This window comes from Stigmatopora argus, chromosome 5, assembly GCF_051989625.1.
Source record: "Stigmatopora argus isolate UIUO_Sarg chromosome 5, RoL_Sarg_1.0, whole genome shotgun sequence".
Taxonomy (NCBI): Eukaryota; Metazoa; Chordata; class Actinopteri; order Syngnathiformes; family Syngnathidae; genus Stigmatopora; species Stigmatopora argus.
Window position 1 is genome coordinate 20,419,859 of NC_135391.1, and position 20,142 is coordinate 20,440,000.

The 20,142-nt window shown below is 43.1% G+C and overlaps 1 protein-coding gene across 5 annotated transcripts in view; it reads right to left on the reverse strand.

Annotated features, from left to right (window-relative positions):
* Positions 1-737: 737 nt before the first annotated feature.
* Positions 738-20,142, reverse strand: part of hira (histone cell cycle regulator a) — a 141,192-nt gene continuing 121,787 nt past the window's right edge. For 4 of the 5 annotated variants that reach the window (XM_077600087.1, XM_077600088.1, XM_077600085.1 and 1 more), the window contains 7 exons: positions 13,973-14,134; positions 13,838-13,896; positions 11,852-11,957; positions 11,629-11,751; positions 11,402-11,568; positions 5,001-5,089; positions 738-1,703 (listed from right to left, as the gene is read on the reverse strand). In XM_077600087.1, the coding sequence (XP_077456213.1) occupies positions 1,587-1,703; positions 5,001-5,089; positions 11,402-11,568; positions 11,629-11,751; positions 11,852-11,957; positions 13,838-13,896; positions 13,973-14,134 (823 nt within the window). In that variant the 3' untranslated portion in view covers positions 738-1,586. The remainder of the gene's footprint in view (positions 1,704-5,000; positions 5,090-11,401; positions 11,569-11,628; positions 11,752-11,851; positions 11,958-13,837; positions 13,897-13,972; positions 14,135-20,142) is intronic. The other variant, XM_077600086.1, reaches the window with a different exon arrangement.

Genomic DNA, 20,142 nt, shown 5'->3' on the forward strand with positions numbered 1-20,142 from the left:
TTTGTCATTGTCGGATCGCCTGCTTTGTTTCCATGTTTCCACATTCCTCACTTCCCCATGTTTCCCACGTCAGGTTTGATTTCCTAGTCGTTAAGTTTCGTGAAACCCCTCCTGCCTGTTTTGTTTGAGCACTCTATCCTCAGCTATTGCCTGCTTCTCTGCATTTGGGTCCACTCTATGTTTCCATGCTCGACTTGACATAATGCAATCGTGCTTTTTCTCTTTTCCCCAACTGGCTACTCAGCAGCTAATATAGCATGCCTGGCAATCCTTCCACATAGGCAATGAATGCAAATGTTTCAGTCAAAGAAACATTGAATCCCCTGTTTTTCTCAGTTATTTTTCTCTTTTCCCCTAGGGATCCATGGCCTATCACAGTCGCCGTTTACAACAGCGACCAATCTAGCATCCCACTCGGCTGACAGCAACGTGTCTGTCGCAGGCCATCACGCAAATCTTCATTGACAGAAATGTTGAAATTTAATATTCTGCACATTCTTACAGAATTGGAAAATTTTAAGATTGCTTGAGTCATGTTTGTCCTTGTACAGAAACCAGACTAAAACAAAAATTTAATATTTCTCTCCCCCATTTTCAAACATTTTTTAAAAAGCTCCAGGGAGCCACTAGGGCAGCGCTAAAGAGCAGTATGCGGCTCCAGAACCTAGGATTGCCGACCCCTCAATCTAACCCATCATAACTGGTCAATTTATATTCACACAAAAACAAAGTCATCGTTGGGATGATTTGGCTCCTCTAAAACAGGAGGCCATTTATTTTTTTCCCCGCTTCCCAGTCTTACATTTTCTATAGCACTTGTCCCTCCATTGAGCTTGACTGGTGAAACTGTAGAAGAGAGGCAGTGTACACTATGAAGGAGCATTTCATTCAACCAGGTTATGCCGACACAGGTGACTGACTGGGCCATCACAATCAAAACATGATTTCTAATACAGTTGAGTTCTTTCATTTTTTTTTTAAATAAACGTTTCAGACAGAAGACAACATTCATTCCTTATAAGGGTATTATTACACTGAGTAAGAGCAAAATTTCAGCTTCCATGATGACATTTTGCACCTTTGGTATAGACGAACAAATAGGAGTGAATTAACTTTGTTTTGGGACACATTCAAACTGCAGCAAAGACTTACTCACAGCATGTTAGGAAATGTTACCTAAAAGCAAAACAGACAAATCCTTTGTATAGACATATTCCCATGATGGATATTAGTTACGGATTAGTTCCTTGTAGGAAGTCGGCGTTAAGTGTGATTGTGTTGGCGGATGCACCATTTGTCCTTATAAAAAGTCTCAGTTCATTTGTTTGACAGAAAACAAAACCATAGAGTTCTGTGAAACCTCATGATTGGCAGCAGTATGGACAATCCCCCCACACACACACTTGCAAGCATCGCTTTGGTTCAAACATGTCGTGCTCACATTCACTGCATAGATGAGAAGGAAGGTACAAGCGGGAGATTCCACTAAAGCACCAATTTGACAAGCTCCTACATCTCCTTTTAGCGAGGGCTGAAGTCAGTCGGTAAGGCCTTTCTCCGTCCAGAGAGTCAAAACGCTGCTTGTGTTATTTTCTGAGCAGGTGGTCGAGCTGGTCCTGGTACTCTGTGAACAGTCTTTGGAAGCGCAGATTTTCTCCGATGACAGGCAAGACTTCCCGCAACAACTCCCGTTTACGCAAACCCTAAACGCCAGACAGGATAAGATGCACAATTATGACACCAAAACACATTGTAGCTTTGACTTTTGACTCTGTATTGAGGATTTCTAGGATCAATGACTGAACCAGGGTATAGATAAAATTATTATCCAAGATTTCTAACATCTAATGAAAGGGCATGGCGTAATGGGTCATTCGCCTAATTCTGGTGCAGGAAGCGTTGGGTTGATTCCTACTCAATAATTGTGAGGGTGAATGTCTGTCTGTGCGCTAAGACTGACTCGATCAGATTAGAACAGGAACCTTTTTGACGAAGAGCCATAAACAATTCATATTTTCAAACATTATTCCTTGAGAGCCATAGTCAGAATTTAAATATAAAAACATGAAGATGTGTGCATTTATTAATCATTTCACCACTTTGAAAGTAAAAAAAGTCTGAATTTTATTGAGAACATTTTTTCACTGTTGCTAATCAATGAGTATCAATGAGAGTATGCATGCAGAAGAGTGTAATGATGAAAAATGATGATTAAAAAGGCGCTAGAGATAGTTTCGGCGCCACAGTGACGCTCCCATTGGTGCGTTCCGGTCGGAGGTCTCTCACCAGCGGTTCCCATATTTTACCACACAGGTTAGCGGAGAGCCATATACACCCATCAAAAGAGCCACAATAGGCTCCCGAGCCATAGTTTCCCTACACCTGGATTAGGGTGTACTCTGCCTTTCGCCTAGATGTCATAGCACCCTGCAACTGTGACAAGGATAAGGCCCACTGAAAATGAATAAGAAGATAATTTTTATGCACTGCAATTCAAATATCACTTTGGTATTATTTACCGTATTTTCACACCTAAAGGGCGCACTTAAAAGACAAAAAAAAATCTCTGAAATGGACAGGCCGCCCAATCAGTCGGTGCGCCTTGGTTATGCACTAAAATCAAAATTTTGTATGACCCTGACCGCTTGACTGACTGGTTTCATTTCTTGCCGACGTGCTACTTATTGCGACCAATCCAGCGGATGTTCACCCTAAAAATAACCTCCCCACGTATTCCAAGCATGACAGTAAATCTACTCAAAACATCCCAGACAAGGCAGTTAACTTCCGTATGCTCGTAGCGCTTTTAACCCTCTATACAAGACGGGCCTGCAGCGATGTGTAATGGATTGTCGATGCCGGGGCCAAAGTGCCTTGAAACGCTATTACGAAACACCACGGTGACAACTCTGACCCTGACAAAAAGATGGAACCCAGCTTTGTTGGCGAACTCTGTCGGAAACAGAAGTTGAGGACTTTGACAGATTGTAGATGTTTGAATACTTAGATTTATCGCGAATGCACAGTGTCAATAAAACAAAATCAAACTGTTTTGTCCCTTTTGAGTATTTTAAAACATGAAATAAAAATGTCATTTTCAGATTCAGTATTGCAAAATTATGCTATACCATGCCTGAAAAACTACCAACACAGACCGATGCAGAGTCTGCATCACTGCAGACGCCGCACTGTTCCGCCTGTTGATCGACCGCTCCATTTTACCTTCACCCAAAATACTTAACTCCTCCACCTGGGGAACAACCTCATCACTGACCCGAGAGGGCATGCCACATTTTTCCGGGTCTCGGATTTTCCTGATTCTCCTCCCCACCGCTTCACATTCGGTTGAGATTCATTCCAGTGAGCGTTGGAGATCGCGGCCTGATGAAGCCAACAGAACTACATCATCTGCAAAAAGCTGGGATGGAGTTCCAAGGCCACCAAATCAGACCCTCTCAACGCCACGGCTGCGTCTAGAGGTTCTGTCCGTAAATGTTAAGAACAGAATCTGTGACATAGGGCAGCCTTGGTGGAGCCCAACCCTCACTGGAAACAGATGCGCCTTACTGCCGGCTACGCGGACCAGACTATGACACTGGTAATACAGGGGTATAAGGGGTTCCGGTACCTCATACTCCCCCACAAGACTCCCAGGAAGGAAATAGGTGAACACCTTCTCCAAGTCCACCAAGCACTTGTAGACTGGTTGAGTGAACTACCATGACTCTCCGAGAACTCTGCTGAGGGTATAGAGCTGAGTCACTGTATCATGGCCAGGATGGAAACAACACAGCACCTGCTGAAGATTTGACTTCCTCATACTTGACAAATACTAGACAAATGTATAAAAGATAACTTTCATTAAATTACGAGAGCATGGGTGATGTACAATGTTGCGATGGTCACATTTAAAATAGGTGGTTTCCCAGACTTAGCTACCGAATTGTATAATTTTGCTGTGATGTTTCTAGTTTCCAATTGCTCCAAATGTTTATATTGTGAATGTACACCTCCACTGCATGCTGCAAATCCTTCTGCATTGATCTAAAAGATTTTGCATTAGTATTTCTGAAAAAAAAAAGACTAACATACTCTGGTTAATCCTTCCACACCCTAGATCTTACTATAGCCGTCACAAAGTTTGACAGAGTAACAAATGTATCTACCATATTTTCTTGCATATACGTAGTATTTGTCGCTAAAAAAAAGGATGACTAAATCAAGGGTAAGGCTTATATGTGCATAAATTAGACTTGACATGGAAACTGCAAGGTGATGAAGACAAAACGCCATAATGCAAGACAATGCAGCCAATACGGTAATTTATTTCAAAATAGAGAAAAGATAAACTGAATAAACGCTGAGCATTTATTGTGACGTCTATGAATGAAATTCAAGAAAAAAATTAACCGTGTGTTCGTAGTTTTTACCATGTCAGCACATGGTTGTTAAGGCTGATCGAAGGTAATGCGGCCGATCATTAAAATATCAGCCTTGATACCTGGGTAATGTGCATCTCATGCTATTATTGCACCCAGAGACTTGGTGACCACTAGACCGCCATGGACAAACCTCCTGGTTGTACTGCTCACGTGACTTCCTTTTTGAATTTGTCTACGTGCAGGCAGCACCCTTTCGTAATGTGCAATCCAGCAGATGATCCTTTCGTTTCATACAGTATCTCAGAAATTCCACGTGCAATTTTTCTCAAGATTTTCCTTTCAATGTATCACATTTGTACTCCCTATTAAAACCATGAATATGGGGATGAAAATTGTAAATCAAGGGGCGTCTTATACGAGAGAAATTGTAAAATTCAACGATTTTAAAGCAACTTTAAGGGTACGGCTTATACGCCAGAAGGCGGCTAATATGCGAGAAAATACGGTAAGTGGGCTGGAGCTTTTGTGAAAAGCCAGTGAGAAGCAGAACGTGTGAATTTTGTCGGAATTTTCAAAAATGACATGCTTGCACAGGTGTTAAATGAATGCACATCCCACCAGTGTGGTGGCCTCCCAGGCTGTTGTGGCTGACTTGTGAGCAGGACCCAGAAGCTCCTTACAAACTTCTCTCAGCCGAAACTCAGAGCCTGAAATGAGAACCAATGAAATGACATGTATGAGTTGTTTCCCTTCTATGTACAATAATAATGATTTAAAAATAGTGGCCTATAAACCAAAATTGCAAACTTCTTGCTTATTTTCAAGGATGCTTCAGGACACATTTTTTGTAGGTTTCCTAGGTCTAGGCGATTAAATGATCAAGAGCATAGAAAGATAAAATTAGTTTTATAAATCATTTAGTCAAATTCCAACAACAATCGAAAAACGATGTTGATTGAAACTGATAGGGTTGGAAGATTTTGAAGTCTATAAAAAAAAAGAGAGTCCAATCCAGATTTTTTAAAATGTTTGTTACACTCCAGGTGAGGTCAAATATAACACTAATCAAACATAGTAAATTACACATACGAAAAATTGAAATAAAAATGATATTTTGTTTTTCCAGTGTGCCGCAGATACATTTTTGCCAACATACAATTTGGTAGGGCTGAATTATATAGGAAAAAAACGAAAATGCAATTTTGCTTGAGGTATTTGGGGTATATTGCAATGTACATAACATGAATAAAAAAGTAAGTTTTTTGACCAGATGACTTGGATAGCTCTGTTTGAGAAGACTAGTTGGCTCAACATGACTGCATTCTATTCATATAATACATTTACATTTAATCCAAAATTAGCCGCCTCATGGTGTTGAGGTTCATTCGCCTAACTTCGTTGCAGGCCGGCATGGGCTCGATTCCCGCTGGTGGCGGTATGATTGTGAGGGCTTATGGTCGTTTGTCTCTGTATGTACCCTACGGCTGACTGGCGACCAGTCTAGGGGGTAGTCTGCCTTTTGCCCGAAGTCAGATGGGTTAGGCTCAATCAACACCCGCAGCCCTTTCGAGGATGCGTGGTATGGAATATGAATGAATGAATCCAAAATTAGGAGATTGACTAATACTAGTGGTACATTGTAAAATTAAGATATTAAAGTTAGTGGACTTTTGGCAGTGTAAGGTCAGTGTGAAGAATTAGAAATTGTATTCATTTAATTCCTGTTAATGAAACTTGGACGAGAATGATTTTATGCTAATCATTAAGGCATTTTAATTTTAAGATTTTCAGATGGCGGTGTGCTTGAGATTTTTTTTAAAATAAAAAGTGTGCCGAAGCTCAAAAAGGGTTGGAAAAACACTTCATTTGGACAAAAAAAAGGAAAACCATAATAAAAAAAACACATTTCAAGCAAAATAAGCTTTTCTGAGTATGTTTTAAGTAGCGAAAATTTTATCAAAATATGCAATGCATGTATATAACAGACTGACACTTTTGTAAAATAAATATTGAACACAAAAAATAGGTTTAAAAAAAGGGCCAATACAAATCTGGACTTAAGTAACTGGTTCCCTTCAAAGTGGAACAATTAAAACCAATGATCAAACTTAATGCCAGGTTGGAAGGGGGCGCAGCTGAGACAGTCCAATCACCACCAGAGGACGCCGAATTGAAGCATATAATTGCAGCACACGTTTGAAGTGTCCAAGATCAATGTATAGCATAAGGAGTAGGTGTTAAAGTTTGTGTCTTAGCAGCTATAAAAAGTTGTCAGCAGAGAGAGAGACATATGTGACGCAGACAATGACCTCTAATAATATAAGTAACGCGCATGGAATTGTGATGTTGCAGTCCAGACAAGGCTACAATATGATATTCAAGTGCTAATGCAATTTAGCATCGATATTCCTTAGTTAACACACATGAATAAATATTAACACACAGAAAAGCCACCAAATCACATGTCAGACGGGAAATAAGGCTCACGTGCATGCGCACTTTGTACATGGCCAAAAAAAGAGAGAAATCAACCTTTCACCAAAAATTATATCAGAATGTGTTATTCTTCTATTACTTTTTACAATACCACCACCACCAGCGCTTATTTGCGTAGTGGTCCTGTGGCGAAGGGCATACACACACTAAATCTTCTTTTCATCGTATGTCCATACCAACATATCGCATAATATACATACCTTCATGGCCATATTCAAGCATCAAGCAATTTTTAAAAGCAAGACCAGTTTGTGTACTTTTTAAACATGATCCTAATTAGTATTTTTAATTCAATATAAATTTGTAATGTATTAGTTTTCAACAATTCCGCAGAAATAAAACATGGTGCCATCTCACTAGTGCGGTCATGTCCTAGGAAATGCCAAGTAGGCACTTTAAATGATATTCGGCGCGCCCATTCTCCTCTATTGTATATTCCTTCTTCGGCGCTGATTGAAGAAGCGGAGCCCTGACTTCCGCCATTTTTCATCTGTTTTCCGGTTGCGAGTTTCAGTGCAGATTTAGACATTTTTATGATTTTTTTATATACCTTTGTGATGTAGTAAAGCCACAAAAGTTGAAGCTGCGAAGTGAAGAAGGATCACATTATCCTGTTTTATTTTGGTAGGGTCCGTTGTTTCTGTCATCACTATGGCACCTTTCCACTCCTAATGACCTGAATGTCAACACCTGTTTGCCATTTGCCATAGCCCTTATAACCCTGTCGGTTTTTAGTTTTCTTTGCCAGTATGTACTTCGCTAAGCCAAGCCACGACAATCATCTTTGTTTTTGAGCTGGCCTGCGTTAATCTCCAGGTCAATAAACCTGTCCTCAAACTGCCTCTGGCCCTGTTTCATGCAAGAGTCCAGCTGCGTGTTCAAACCATTGTGACAGTGACAGAGTCTAAGAATACAGCAGGCCTTATAGAAAATTCCTTTGTAGTGTACTTACAGTGGTATTTGAGTTGATATTTCTTATTTTTCTTCAGAGGACGCAGACAAAATTTATAGAAATTTCAATTGGGACCTTATCCGCTTCTGGATGTTTCAATAAATTTTAAAATTTCAACAACAATGATAGGAAGATGTGTTGACAACATCACAGGTATATGTGCTTGATTCAATCTCAAACTAGTAAGTTCAAAAATGCAGTTTTACTGTAGACAGCGCTGCAACGTGGCTGACGAACCACATATCGGGGTAACAGGTCTTTGTGAAATTGAATATAGAACAGCCTATTCTGTTTCAAATCACCATACAGGGTGAATGTGAATTCATTTTAGGCTATGTCAGAATGTATTCTCATTGACATTAAATGTACCAATCAAAAATCAATACCTACAATTGACTTTACAGCCAATTAAAGAAAATTTAAGTTCATAATTACATGGATATTAATTCACAATTTTGCCTGCGAGAACCCTGCTAACGACTTGCATACAGACTCAAATGCACTGCAGCGTTGCAGCTAGACATTAAAAATTTGCCCCTGAAAGGAGGGAAAAAGGTGATGCTACTAACTTTTTCCTTGCTTTGAAATGTGCCCAGCCCTGCTAACATCCTATCGAGCTAGGTGGGGAAGATTTGCTGACTAAGATAAGTTTTTCAGTGGTAAAAAATCCACCCTAACCCTAACCCTTAACACTGAAAACCACTATTATTGTGCTGCACTTCATCTTGGATTTATTTTATACTTTCTCTCCTCTCCCCCAACCAAACAAACATCTTTTATGTGGGCGGTTGAGGGCCCCTAGGGTCCATGTATTGCCTCATCCTCAGCACCCCATAAACTTTGTTTGACCCCTGGGTCTGAATGTTCTACCCAGCAAAATATCATTTAGAACTCGATAATCTGACAGGTCATTTTATTAAAAATAAAGTGCTCCGCTTTCTAAATGTCCATAGCATAAAATACTGTATATTTGGGAATTAGAACACGAGAATGATAATAAAGACCAAATAAAATCAAGGTTGAAAGCTGGCTCAAGTGCTACTGTTAATTACTTGCATCTTCACTTCCTTTTTATCTTTTAAAGGAGTGTAAAATGTTTGTGATTTATGTTTTTTGACCAAGTATTGCTTTCTAAACAATGCAGAGTAAAAAAGGAGTAATGTTAACTACAAAAAAAAAAAATCAAATGGGCATCTTTCTATTACTGTGACCCTTCACCACGTCACGGCTTTAACATTCTTAGTTTCAGTACATCACACTTTTTTACATTAGGTACCGTATTTTTACACGATAGGGCGCACTTAAGTCTAAAATTTTCTCTAAAATGGTCGATGCGCCCAATCGGTCGGTGCGCCTTGTCTGTGCACCAAATTTTTGTATGGCCCTGACCGCTTGAGTGACTGGTTTTATTTCTTGCCGCCACGCTAGTTATTGTGATCAACCAAGCGGACGTTCACCCTAAAAATAGCCTCCCCGCGCATTCCAAGCATTGCGGTAAATCCATTGAAAACATCCCAGGGGAGTGGCAAGGCATTTGACTTCCGTGTGCTCGCAGCGCTTTAACCCTCAAAAACACTCAATACTCAAAGAAACAGCATATTAGAGCTATACAGAGGAAATGCCTGACGTGAATGACAACACAGTGCGGGTGGGAACGCTTGGAAAATGGACTGAAGCCATGGATCGAACACAATTTAACAGCTTTGCTAAGGGATGGCCAACATAGTAGTTCGGGCTCAAGTGTCGGCCAGCACTGTTGTTCGAGTTTCGCCAAAGCTGGAATCAAGTTCCCGGAACACACAACTCTCACTGACAGTGGAGTCTAGCATGTTAAACGCCCAACTCTTCATATCAGTTTACCTTTAAATATATATATATATATATATATATATATATATATATATATATATATATATATATATATATATATATATATATATATATATATATATATCGAGCAGCAGGACCCAAATATTGAACGTTGCACAAAGTTTGCAAATCAATTGAATGATGCCATACAGTGCTACCACATCATTAATGATGAAAAAAAGAAGAAAACTGTGCAATTGTCATTAGGTCGCTTCTTTTGGCCAGTTTCTAATACATAAATCTCTCTCTCTCTACAGTACTGTACATATTCTCTCCATTTTATTAAATGTTTTTTTTTTCAGTACAAACCAATGCGTGTTACTTATACAAGCCTTAAACATACAAATGCACTTATATAAACCTTCAATATACTTATATCGGCCTTAAACATAAATTATAATACAAAATATAGCACTGAATCAACTTACAAACAAATTCAACTTATGAACAATCGCTCGGAACCAATTGCGTTCGTAAGTAGGGGAGCGTCTGTATATATATATATATATATATATATATATATATATATATATATATATACATATATAAATTAAGACCATACGTTAACCGTACGTTTACTAAGAAAGAAGGGAACATTCGCAAGCCGGCCACAAAATCGTTTTCCAAAGACATTAAGCGAGTGGGGGCCGCCTGCTGGTGTAGAGGTTCACTTGCCTGACTTTGGTGCAGGCAGGCGCAGGCTCGATTCCCGGTAGTGGTGGTATGATTGGGAGTAAGGATCGTCGTTTGTCTCTCTGTGTGCCCTACAACTGACTGGCAACCAGTCTAGGGTGTGGTCTGCCTTTCGCCCAAAGACAGCTGGGTTAGGCTCCAGCAACCCTTGTAACCCTTTCGAGGATGGGTGATATGGAAGACGAAAAAATGAAAAACTAAACGAGTGGAAACCACTCTGAATAAATAAAGAACCAGTATTATGAGTGATCTACGCCGTACATACGGCAATGAAGCTGGCATGACGAGACATCTGCAGGAGACCTTCGATACAAACGCAGTTTGCAACAACGTTTCCAGGAGATTCATGACAACATGGTTGGAGCCATTGAATTTGGCAATCGTCTTGACAGTGTCATATCCTTGTACAAAAGCATATTTGTACAAGAAAAGAAACGGCGGTCAACAGCTTCCCTGTGCGCCGAAAACCACTTGCAGAAAGAAGCTCCTGTTGCCCTCACGGCGACTCCAGAAGATTCTAGCGATGATTTAATGGATCTCGAATCTGACGAAAAGGACTTGGACTAAAGCTCACAACAACCTGTATTTTTGTTCATTATTATTTAAATCAAGCGGAGAGGAACTATTTTCACTGTGAGAACAGTACTTAAAGTATTTACAATATTTTAAATTTATCAATTCTATTTAGATAATACATTAGTCTTTTCTTATGCCCATAACTGTAATATTCAATAAATATGCTTCTTGATACTTGTACTTCTGTACTTGTATTTCTGTAAAGGCGCGAAAACATGTAGTATGGTATGTAGTAATAAGGATGATCCTACTTTGCGGTTTTTCGATTATCGTAGCCATGTCTGGTCTACATTATATGCAATATTCGAGGGATTACTGTATACCTTAAAGAGTGTGTTCTTCTTTTTTTGAATTATGAACACACCTCAAAAGAAAAAAAAACAAACCTTCAGGCTAACACCTTCACTCATTCATTAATGATTGTAACAGCTACCTTCGTTAACGAGGAAGCGCGTGTAGATGAGAAGCCAGTAGCGATACTCAGGTGCCGACTGAAGCGTGAGGGCAGCTACTAGTTGGTTCTCCAGAAATGCCATAGTCATGCTTTGTTGCAGGTGGTGCGGTGCAGAGGACAAGCGGGATGCAAGACGGCCGCCACTGCTGACAAGTTAAAAGAGCATCAGTGTTGAGAACTTTTGAGCTAAAGCTTTGGCTCCTTACTTGAGGTTGCGTCCCTGCATGGCTGTCAAAGGCCCTGAGGATCCAGGTGCATCCTGGGTAGAGAGGCAGCTCCTGAAGTCAGCATACTGGAGCAGACAATCTTCTCGATCTGCGATAAGTGTCCTGAACACGACAGCCGACCGGAGTCGATGGAACTTAACTGATGCCCACCATGTTATGATCGGCTATTTAGTGGCAAAAGAAACGCTTGTTTGCATTTTACCATGTCTCAAGAGAAGAGCTGAAGCAGAAGGACTTTCCATTGGAAAGGCCGACAACGGGTACGCCCTGCTCAGTCAGCAGAGACTGACACACCGTTACCTCTGAACCTGCATAAATGTGCAGAAAGATGAGTCATAAAAAATTCACAAGTATTAGAGACTGAGAAAATCTTTATCATGTGCATTGTGGCTGAAAGAATGAATGTGAAGTTATGTGAAATTGTGCAGAAAAAATGCATACTATAATTCAGTGGGCATAACTTTCATGTGTAGTACTTTCAAGGTACTATTTTAGCCAATCAAATCTGAGTATTTCAGATTGTCCGCCTTTTCTCGTGGCATCAGTAAAACAGTGGTACCTCTACTTAAGAATGCCTCTCCAAACAAAATATTCTGTTATGAAAAGCTTTCGTGTGAAAGTCAAATATCCCCCAAAACAAACATACAATTCCTGTTTTTTTTTCTTTTTTTAAATTGACGTGCTGGAGTTGCTTTTCCATTGGGATCTCCCAACTCTCAACAGCACGATGGCGTGCTATTCACTTGCAGGAAGCTGTGTCTCTATGATGCCGGAACCGAGTTTTGTGTGCTGCAGAAGAGAGCCAGGGATGCTAGGAATGGGGTAGCACCGCCGGCATAGTATAAGCGTGACCGGCAAAATAGTTTAGTGGGGGGAAAATAAATACTCAAATTATGCTTCTGGTTTGAACTCGTGAGTTCTCTCCCTGAGTCAGATCATGACTTGGTGGCCTGAACCTCTTGTTGCTCTTATTTTGTTCCTCTTGAGCTATTGCTAAACGAATGTTTCATTTTGGTTGCTGTTAATTATTAAGGTATCAATGCAATTGTCAGTATTTGTATCGATAACCAATACGGCTATTTTTGGAGTGTCGGATTTGGTCACAGAATCGCATCCAAATTGCTGCCAAGAGCTGGTTTCAAGCAATTAGCAAAAACTGAAATTTCATTACAAAATAAATGAAAGCCCTGGATTAAAAATAACACACTCAAATATACCAAAAAAGTTATCATCCTTTGATTAGGTGATTTTCAAACATTTCAATTAAAAAATAAACACTCTTCAAACAAACACCACAGGACATACCCATTCACAATCACACCACACGGTTTTGCGTCTCTTCCCACCCTTTGTGTCCAAACCTGTTCAAAATCTACAAGAGATGGTTGACCTCTGTAATTAAAAACAATGGCTTCTGTACCAAATATTAAGTCAGATTTCTTCAAGTGTTCAAATATTTATGTCAAGGAATGGAATAAATTAAAAAAAAATTACCTAAAATGATACCAAGTGATTTTCTGATTTTTTTCCCCTCACAGTGGAAATGTAAGTAATTATGTAAATTTTTAATTGCAGTGCTCAAATAATTGTGATTTTTGCAATCATTTTAGATTTCACAGAAAAAATAGACATGGAGTTGCAAAAACAACCTAATGATGAGAGAGGAAAAAAAACTAAGATCTGATTCGGATTATGTGTGTCAATACAACAAAATTTTAGTTGACCAATGTAATCAAATGTCAAAGAAATTAAAAAATTTAATTTGTATTTTCTCCCACATTCCAATCACATGCATGGTAGGCTGGTTAAGCCCTCTAAATTGCCCCTAGGTGTGCGAGCATAGATGGTTATTAGTCTCCTTGTGCCCTGCGATTTGCTTGCAATCAATGAATTGTCACTCGCCTGGTGCCCGTAAATGGCTGGGATAGCCTTCAGCAACCCCTGCAACCCTTGTGATGATAAATGGTATGGACATTGAATGAATGAATGACCCCTGCAATGCTTGTAAGGATAAACGATATGCAAATTGAACTAATGAATGACCCCTGCAACCCTTGAGGATAAACGGTATGTTAATTGAATGAATGAATTTTCATACAGGAATACTTTCTGTAACAGTATTTGAAATGGCCATTTATCTATTCCTATCCATTCCTTTATGCAAAAATCAGTAAGTGACCTATCTCACCAGACAAAATGGCAGCCAGGGACTCATTCTTGACCACCACCTTCTGTTTATGGATATCCCTGTAGATTAGAGCAACATAAGTTTCATAAAACACAACCTTGCCAGAAAGCTCATGACTTTACATTGTGAACTAACCAAACAGACAAGGTTGCCTCAGCTGTAAGCGTCATGACAAATCGTGCTGAGCAGTCGAGGGCTGACACGGGCGAGTTCAACTGGATAGATGGCAGAAGGCGGCGGCCGCAGGACGAGAACACCGACAGCATTCTGTCCTGGCACGCCACGGCGACTACGTCGCTGAGGGCAAGAGATATCAATCACCTGATGTCTTGGGAGTCCTTTGTAGAAATTTCCAGACTAGTCGACGATGATGTAAATGTGTCGGTGAGCAAAAGTTACTGTTGACGATTGTTGAAGTAAATATATTTCACCATGAAGTCAGCTGAAAATCCGTTTGTAAAGCTTAATTGCCAGGGTCAGGATACCAGCGTTTTGGACAAGGAGGAAGACAGCGGAACAATTATACTGTCGATATAGTAGGATCAGGCAATTTTCAACAGAAGTACTAAACCTACCGTATTTTAACACTTATATGGTGCACTTAAGTCTAACATTTTCTCTAGAATGGTCTATGCGCCCAATCGGTCAGTGCGTTTTGTCTGAGCACTAAACTCCATTTTTGTATGGCCCTGACCGCTTGAGTGACTGGTTTTATTTCTTGCCGGCACGCTACTTACTGCGATCAACCCAGCGGACGTTCACCCTAAAAATAGCCTCCTGCGCATTCCAAGCATTACGGTAAATCCATTCAAAACATCCGAGGGGAGTGGCAAGGCATTTGACTTCCGTGTGCTCGCAGTGCTTTCAACCCTCAAAAACACTCTCAATGGTCAAAGAAACAGCATATTAGAGCTACACAGAGGAAATGCCTGACGTGAATGACAACAGAATGCTGGTGTGAACGCTTGGAAAATGGAATGAAGCCGTGGATCGAACAAAATTTAACAGCTTTGCAAACGGCTTGATTGTAATTCGGGCCGGCAGCGACGATTTGGAATGGTCGATGGCGATATATCAGCGAGGAGAATCAAAGGCTTGGGAGTGATGTATGTCGCGAGTTACAATGGATTGTGGATGTCTGGGCTCAAGTGTTGGCCAGCACTGTTATAATAATAATAATAATAATAATAATAATAATCGGACATAGGCCCTGTCGTCATTATCAACAACAAAAAGCCTACTTGTCATCACACCCAGACACTGCGTGTGACGAAATTGGTGGTGCTTCTCCATAAGTTGCGTTTACTCGGCAAAAGACCTAAATAAGTGATAGTTACGGAAATCTTGTAATTTGGCATTCTGCTGTTATGGATACAGGTCGCTTACCTCTCACTGTCTTTCACTTAACTTCAGTCAGCTAGTAGGAGGCAGATCACCGCCCAAACGTCTTTACATATTACCTCACCCCGAAGTTATTACACAGAAGGGATTGTGTGTTGTGTTACCGCAAGTTTAGTCCTGATGGATGTGGGGGAAAAACTGTCCTTAAGCCTATTTGTCCGTACTTTGTGGGACCTATAGCGTCTGCCAGAGAGCAGCAGCTGGAACAGATTGTGACCAGGGTGGTAAGGGTCCCCTATGATGTTCCTGGCTCTGCTGAGGTAACGAGGGCTGGCAATGTCTTCCAGTGAGGGCAGAGAGCAGCCGACAATCCTCTGGGCAGTGTTAATCACTTTCTGCATGGCCTTTTAGTCTGCCGCCGTGCTTCCAGCGTACCACACTGTGATGCAGTACGCCAGGATGCTCTCTACAGTGGTTCTATAGAAGGTTATCAGAAGCTTGGTGCCCAAGTTGTTCTTCCTAAGTACCCTGAAGAAATGGAGTCGTTTCTGAGCCTTCTTCACCACTGCCGTGATATTTGTAGACCATGAGAGCTTATCCGTGACGTGGACCCCCAGGAATTTATATATATATATATATTACATACATACGCGCACCGTGTGTACGTGCACGCGCACACACGCGCACCCTGTGCACGCGCACACACGCGCACCCTGTGCACGCGCACACACGCGCACCCTGTGCACGCGCACACACGCGCACCCTGTGCACGCGCACACACGCGCACCCTGTGCACGCGCACACACGCGCACCCTGTGCACGCGCACACACGCGCACCCTGTGCACGCGCACACACGCGCACCCTGTGCACGCGCACACACGCGCACACACACACACGTTAGACATATATATGTTAGATTTGGTCCCCACCTCTATTCCTCCATTACACAGAGCACTGGCTCCCCTCAAGGCTGTGTACTGAGTCCTCTTCTGTACTCCCTGTACACATACGACTGTACACCAACCCACCAGTCTGACTCCATCATCAAATTTGCCGATGACACCACTGTGGTCGGACTCATCTCAGGAGGGGATGAGTCGGCCTACAGAGATGAGGTCAACAAACTCTTCGTGGTGCTCGGTGAACAATCTCACACTGAACACAACGAAAACTAAAGAAATAATCCTGGACTTTCGCAAACGAAGCACAGATCTGGCCCGACTCCTCATAAATGGAGTATGCGTAGACAGGGTCCAGTCCTTCAAATTCCTGGGGGTCCACGTCACGGACAAGCTCTCCTGGTCGACCAACACCACGGCAGTGGTGAAGAAGGCCCAAAAATGACTCCATTTCCTGAGGGTACTCGGGAGGAACAACTTGGCCAAACTAAGCTTACAGTGTGGTACGCTGGAAGCACGGCAGCAGACAGAAAAGCCATGAAGAGAGTGATCAACACCGCCCAGAAGATCATCGGCTGCTCTCTGCTCTCACTGGATGACATCGCCAGCCCTCGCTACCTCAGCAGAGCCGGGAACATTGTTAGGGACCGATACCACCCTGGTCACAACCTGTTCCAGCTGCTGCTCTCTGGCAGACGCTACAGGTCTCACAAAGCACGGACAAATAGACTTAGGGACTGTTTTTTTCCCACAGCCATCAGGACTCTGAACTTGCGTTAGCACGACACACAATCCCTTCTGTCCAATAACTTCGGGATGTGCAATAACAATGTGCAATGTCTTAGATTGTGCAATATTTTAGAATTTACCTTGCCAGGATGTGACATTTTAGATTTTTATATTACTTGTTTTTGGTTTTTTTTACTGGGAAAATGCACTTTTTGGCGTAGCACCACCAATGTCGTTATACGCAGCCGAAAACTAAAGAAATAATCCTGGACTTTCGCAAACACGGCACAGATCTGGCCCCACTCCGCATAAATGGAGTATGTGTAGACAGGGTCCAGTCCTTTAAATTCCTGGGGGTCCACGTCACGAATAAGCTCTCCTGGTCTACAAACACCACGGCAGTAGTGAAGAAGGCCCAGAAACGACTCAATTTCCTCCGGGTACTCCGGAGGAACAACTTGGACACCAAGCTTCTGGTAACCTTCTATAGAACCACTGTGGAGAGCATCCTGGCATACTGCATCACAGTGTGGTACGCTGGAAGCACGGCAGCAGACAAAAAGGCCATGCAGAGAGTGATTAACACTGCCCAGAAGATCGTTGGCTGCTCTCTGCCCTCACTGGAAGACATTCAATTCAATTCAATTTTATTGGCGAAAGAAAGCACAAGGCTAAGGGCCATGTAACGAAGATACAAGAAGTGTGTAAACAAAAACGCGGTGTTGTCACTGGTTCACGGCCAACACGTCATCCAGAGCCCTCTTGAACTGAGCGACCGTCGGCTTCTCGACCACACTCTGCGGAAGCCGGTTCCAAGGACCGGCGATGCGCACCGAAAAAGCAGCCTTCCGCCGATTTAACAGGAACCTGCGAGGATACAGCTTCCACGGATGACCCCTCAGACCACGATCAGGTGCGGGCGTGAAGAAGAGATCGCGGGGCATGTTGTAGATACCGTGGAGGATGTTGTAGGCCAGTATCAGGTCCCCTCGCAGACGCCTAGCCTCAAGGGTCGGAAGAATGAGTCGCTGGCATCTTTCCTCGTAGGACATTGAGCTGAGGCCGCGGACCATCCTTGTTGCAAGCCTCTGGACCCGCTCCAGATGCTGGATGTCCCTGGCGAGGTACGGTGATGCAGCTTGGAACCCATACTCGAGAATGGGCCTCACCAGGGAAACATACAGCGGAAGATGTCTGCGGTGATGATGGCAAAGGACCGGAACCTCAGGAACAGCACTCCGCAAGCTTTGTTGGCTGATTGGATGCATTGGGCCGTTGGTTTTAAAGTGGCATCGACAATGATGCCCAGATCTTTGCACCGTTGAGATCGTTCCAGTTCCAGGCGTCCCGGTTCAAAATCGAGAGGTGCATCAGGAGGAGCCCCAATAGCCAAATGACTGCATTTCGTGATGTTGAGCTGCAAGTCCCACAGTTTCGACCATCTCCACACGCGATGAAGGCACCTACGCAGGTCCTCGTAGTCACTCCGGGGAACAACGAGCTTCACATCATCAGCAAAGAGGAGAACCCGCTGGGAGATGTGCTCTGGCACGTCGTTGACAAACACCACAAACAACAGTGGTCCAAGAACGGAGCCTTGGGGGACACCGCTGGGGGCGTTGTGAGTCTCCGAGAGTATGCCGTTGACTTGAACTTGAAAGGTACGGCCAGCCAAAAACGCATCAATCCACCTCACGACCGCTGGGTGAATCGCATACGCTTCCAACTTGCGGAGTAGCAAGCGATGGTTGACCGAATCAAACGCCTTGGCGAAGTCCAGGAAGACCAGGTCGGCAATTTGTCGATCGTCCATTAATTGAGTGACCCATTCCTCCATCATCAGCAAGTTGGTGAGGCAGGATCTCTTGGACACGAAGCCATGTTGACTATCGGAGATCTCCGCTTCGTTCTGGAGATGGGCCATCATGGACGTTTTGATGATAGATTCGAACATCTTGCAGATCACTGAAGTGTGGGAGACCGGTCGGTAATTCAACGGGTCTTCTCGGTCTCCTTTCTTGTAGATAGGGCAGATGACGGCCCGTCTCCAGTCTTCGGGGATGTCACCTGATTGCAAGGACAGTGTGAAGAGATAAGCGAGGGGAAGTGCTATGGTCGGAGCGAGTGCCTGGAGGACCCTCGGGTGAATACCATCAGGACCATGGCTTTTAGTGGCGTCCAGACACATCAAGGATCGGTAGACTTCAGGAGATGTAATGGCAACTGCAGGCATTGGGGGAACATCCCGAGCAAATGGAGGTGCCGGTCGCCCATCATCGACTTTGTAAATCCCTGCGAACACCCGAGCAAAAAGAGAACTTTGCCCCTCTGCATCCGTGACACCGACTCCATCAGCATCCTTGAGTTTAACCACTTGATTGTGTAGACGCTTGTTGGCTTGAACATGGGCAAAGAAGCGTTTGGGGTTTGCACGAGATGACTGCGCTAACCTCTGTTCATAATTGCTCCGCTCTTGCCTTTCAGTGAACACTGCTCTATTACGTTGCTGCTTGTAGACCTCATATGCTGCCGCCGTGCCTCGTTCCTGGAATTTGCGCCAAGCAACATCTCTGAGAGACCGTTCCCGCTTCACCTTTTGCGTCGCCCAGGGTTTGTGCTTCTGGTGCCGTGGCATCGACAATGGTACTGAACGCTCCGTGGATTGTTTCAACAATGTCCACAGCTCGCCGACTGAAGTGATCTCCATGAAGCAAGCCCAGTCAACAGCCTCGGAATCCTCCGCCAGTGCGTGATGATTCAGGGCAGAAAACCTTCTCTTCGGAAGCATCTCACTCTGTAAGGCCGGAATTGTTGCGTGCCAGTTGAACTTGAGCACCACATGGTCAGACATGGAGAGCGGCGGGAGGATGTTGAGAGACGATACCGACGACGGGTAGCAGGTGAGTACCAGGTCCAGAAGAGACGGGCGTTGGTTACTGCGGAAGCGCGTCGGAGCTGCAACATGCTGTGTTAAAAAGCAGTTCTCATCTGTGTCGAGGAATGCCTGATCGAACCGGTCGGCTGATGAGCAAACAACATCGCTCCAGTCTATTGCTGGTGCGTTGAAGTCGCCAATAATAAGGCAGTCTTGGTGTGATGAGACCGAGCGAATTGCACTGATTACGTGGTTGTCGTCTTCGGCAGTAGCTTGTGGGGATCGGTAGACTCCCAAGATAGGCAGACAGACTCCACCCACAGTTATATTGCATCGCACAACCTTGAAGAAGTCGGTCTGTTGAGCAGCGGGAGGGAGAGGACAGAGGGAGGGCTTTAGCTCGCCCTTAGCATAGATGATTACTCCACCGCCACGTCTTTCTCGTCTGTCGCACCGGAAG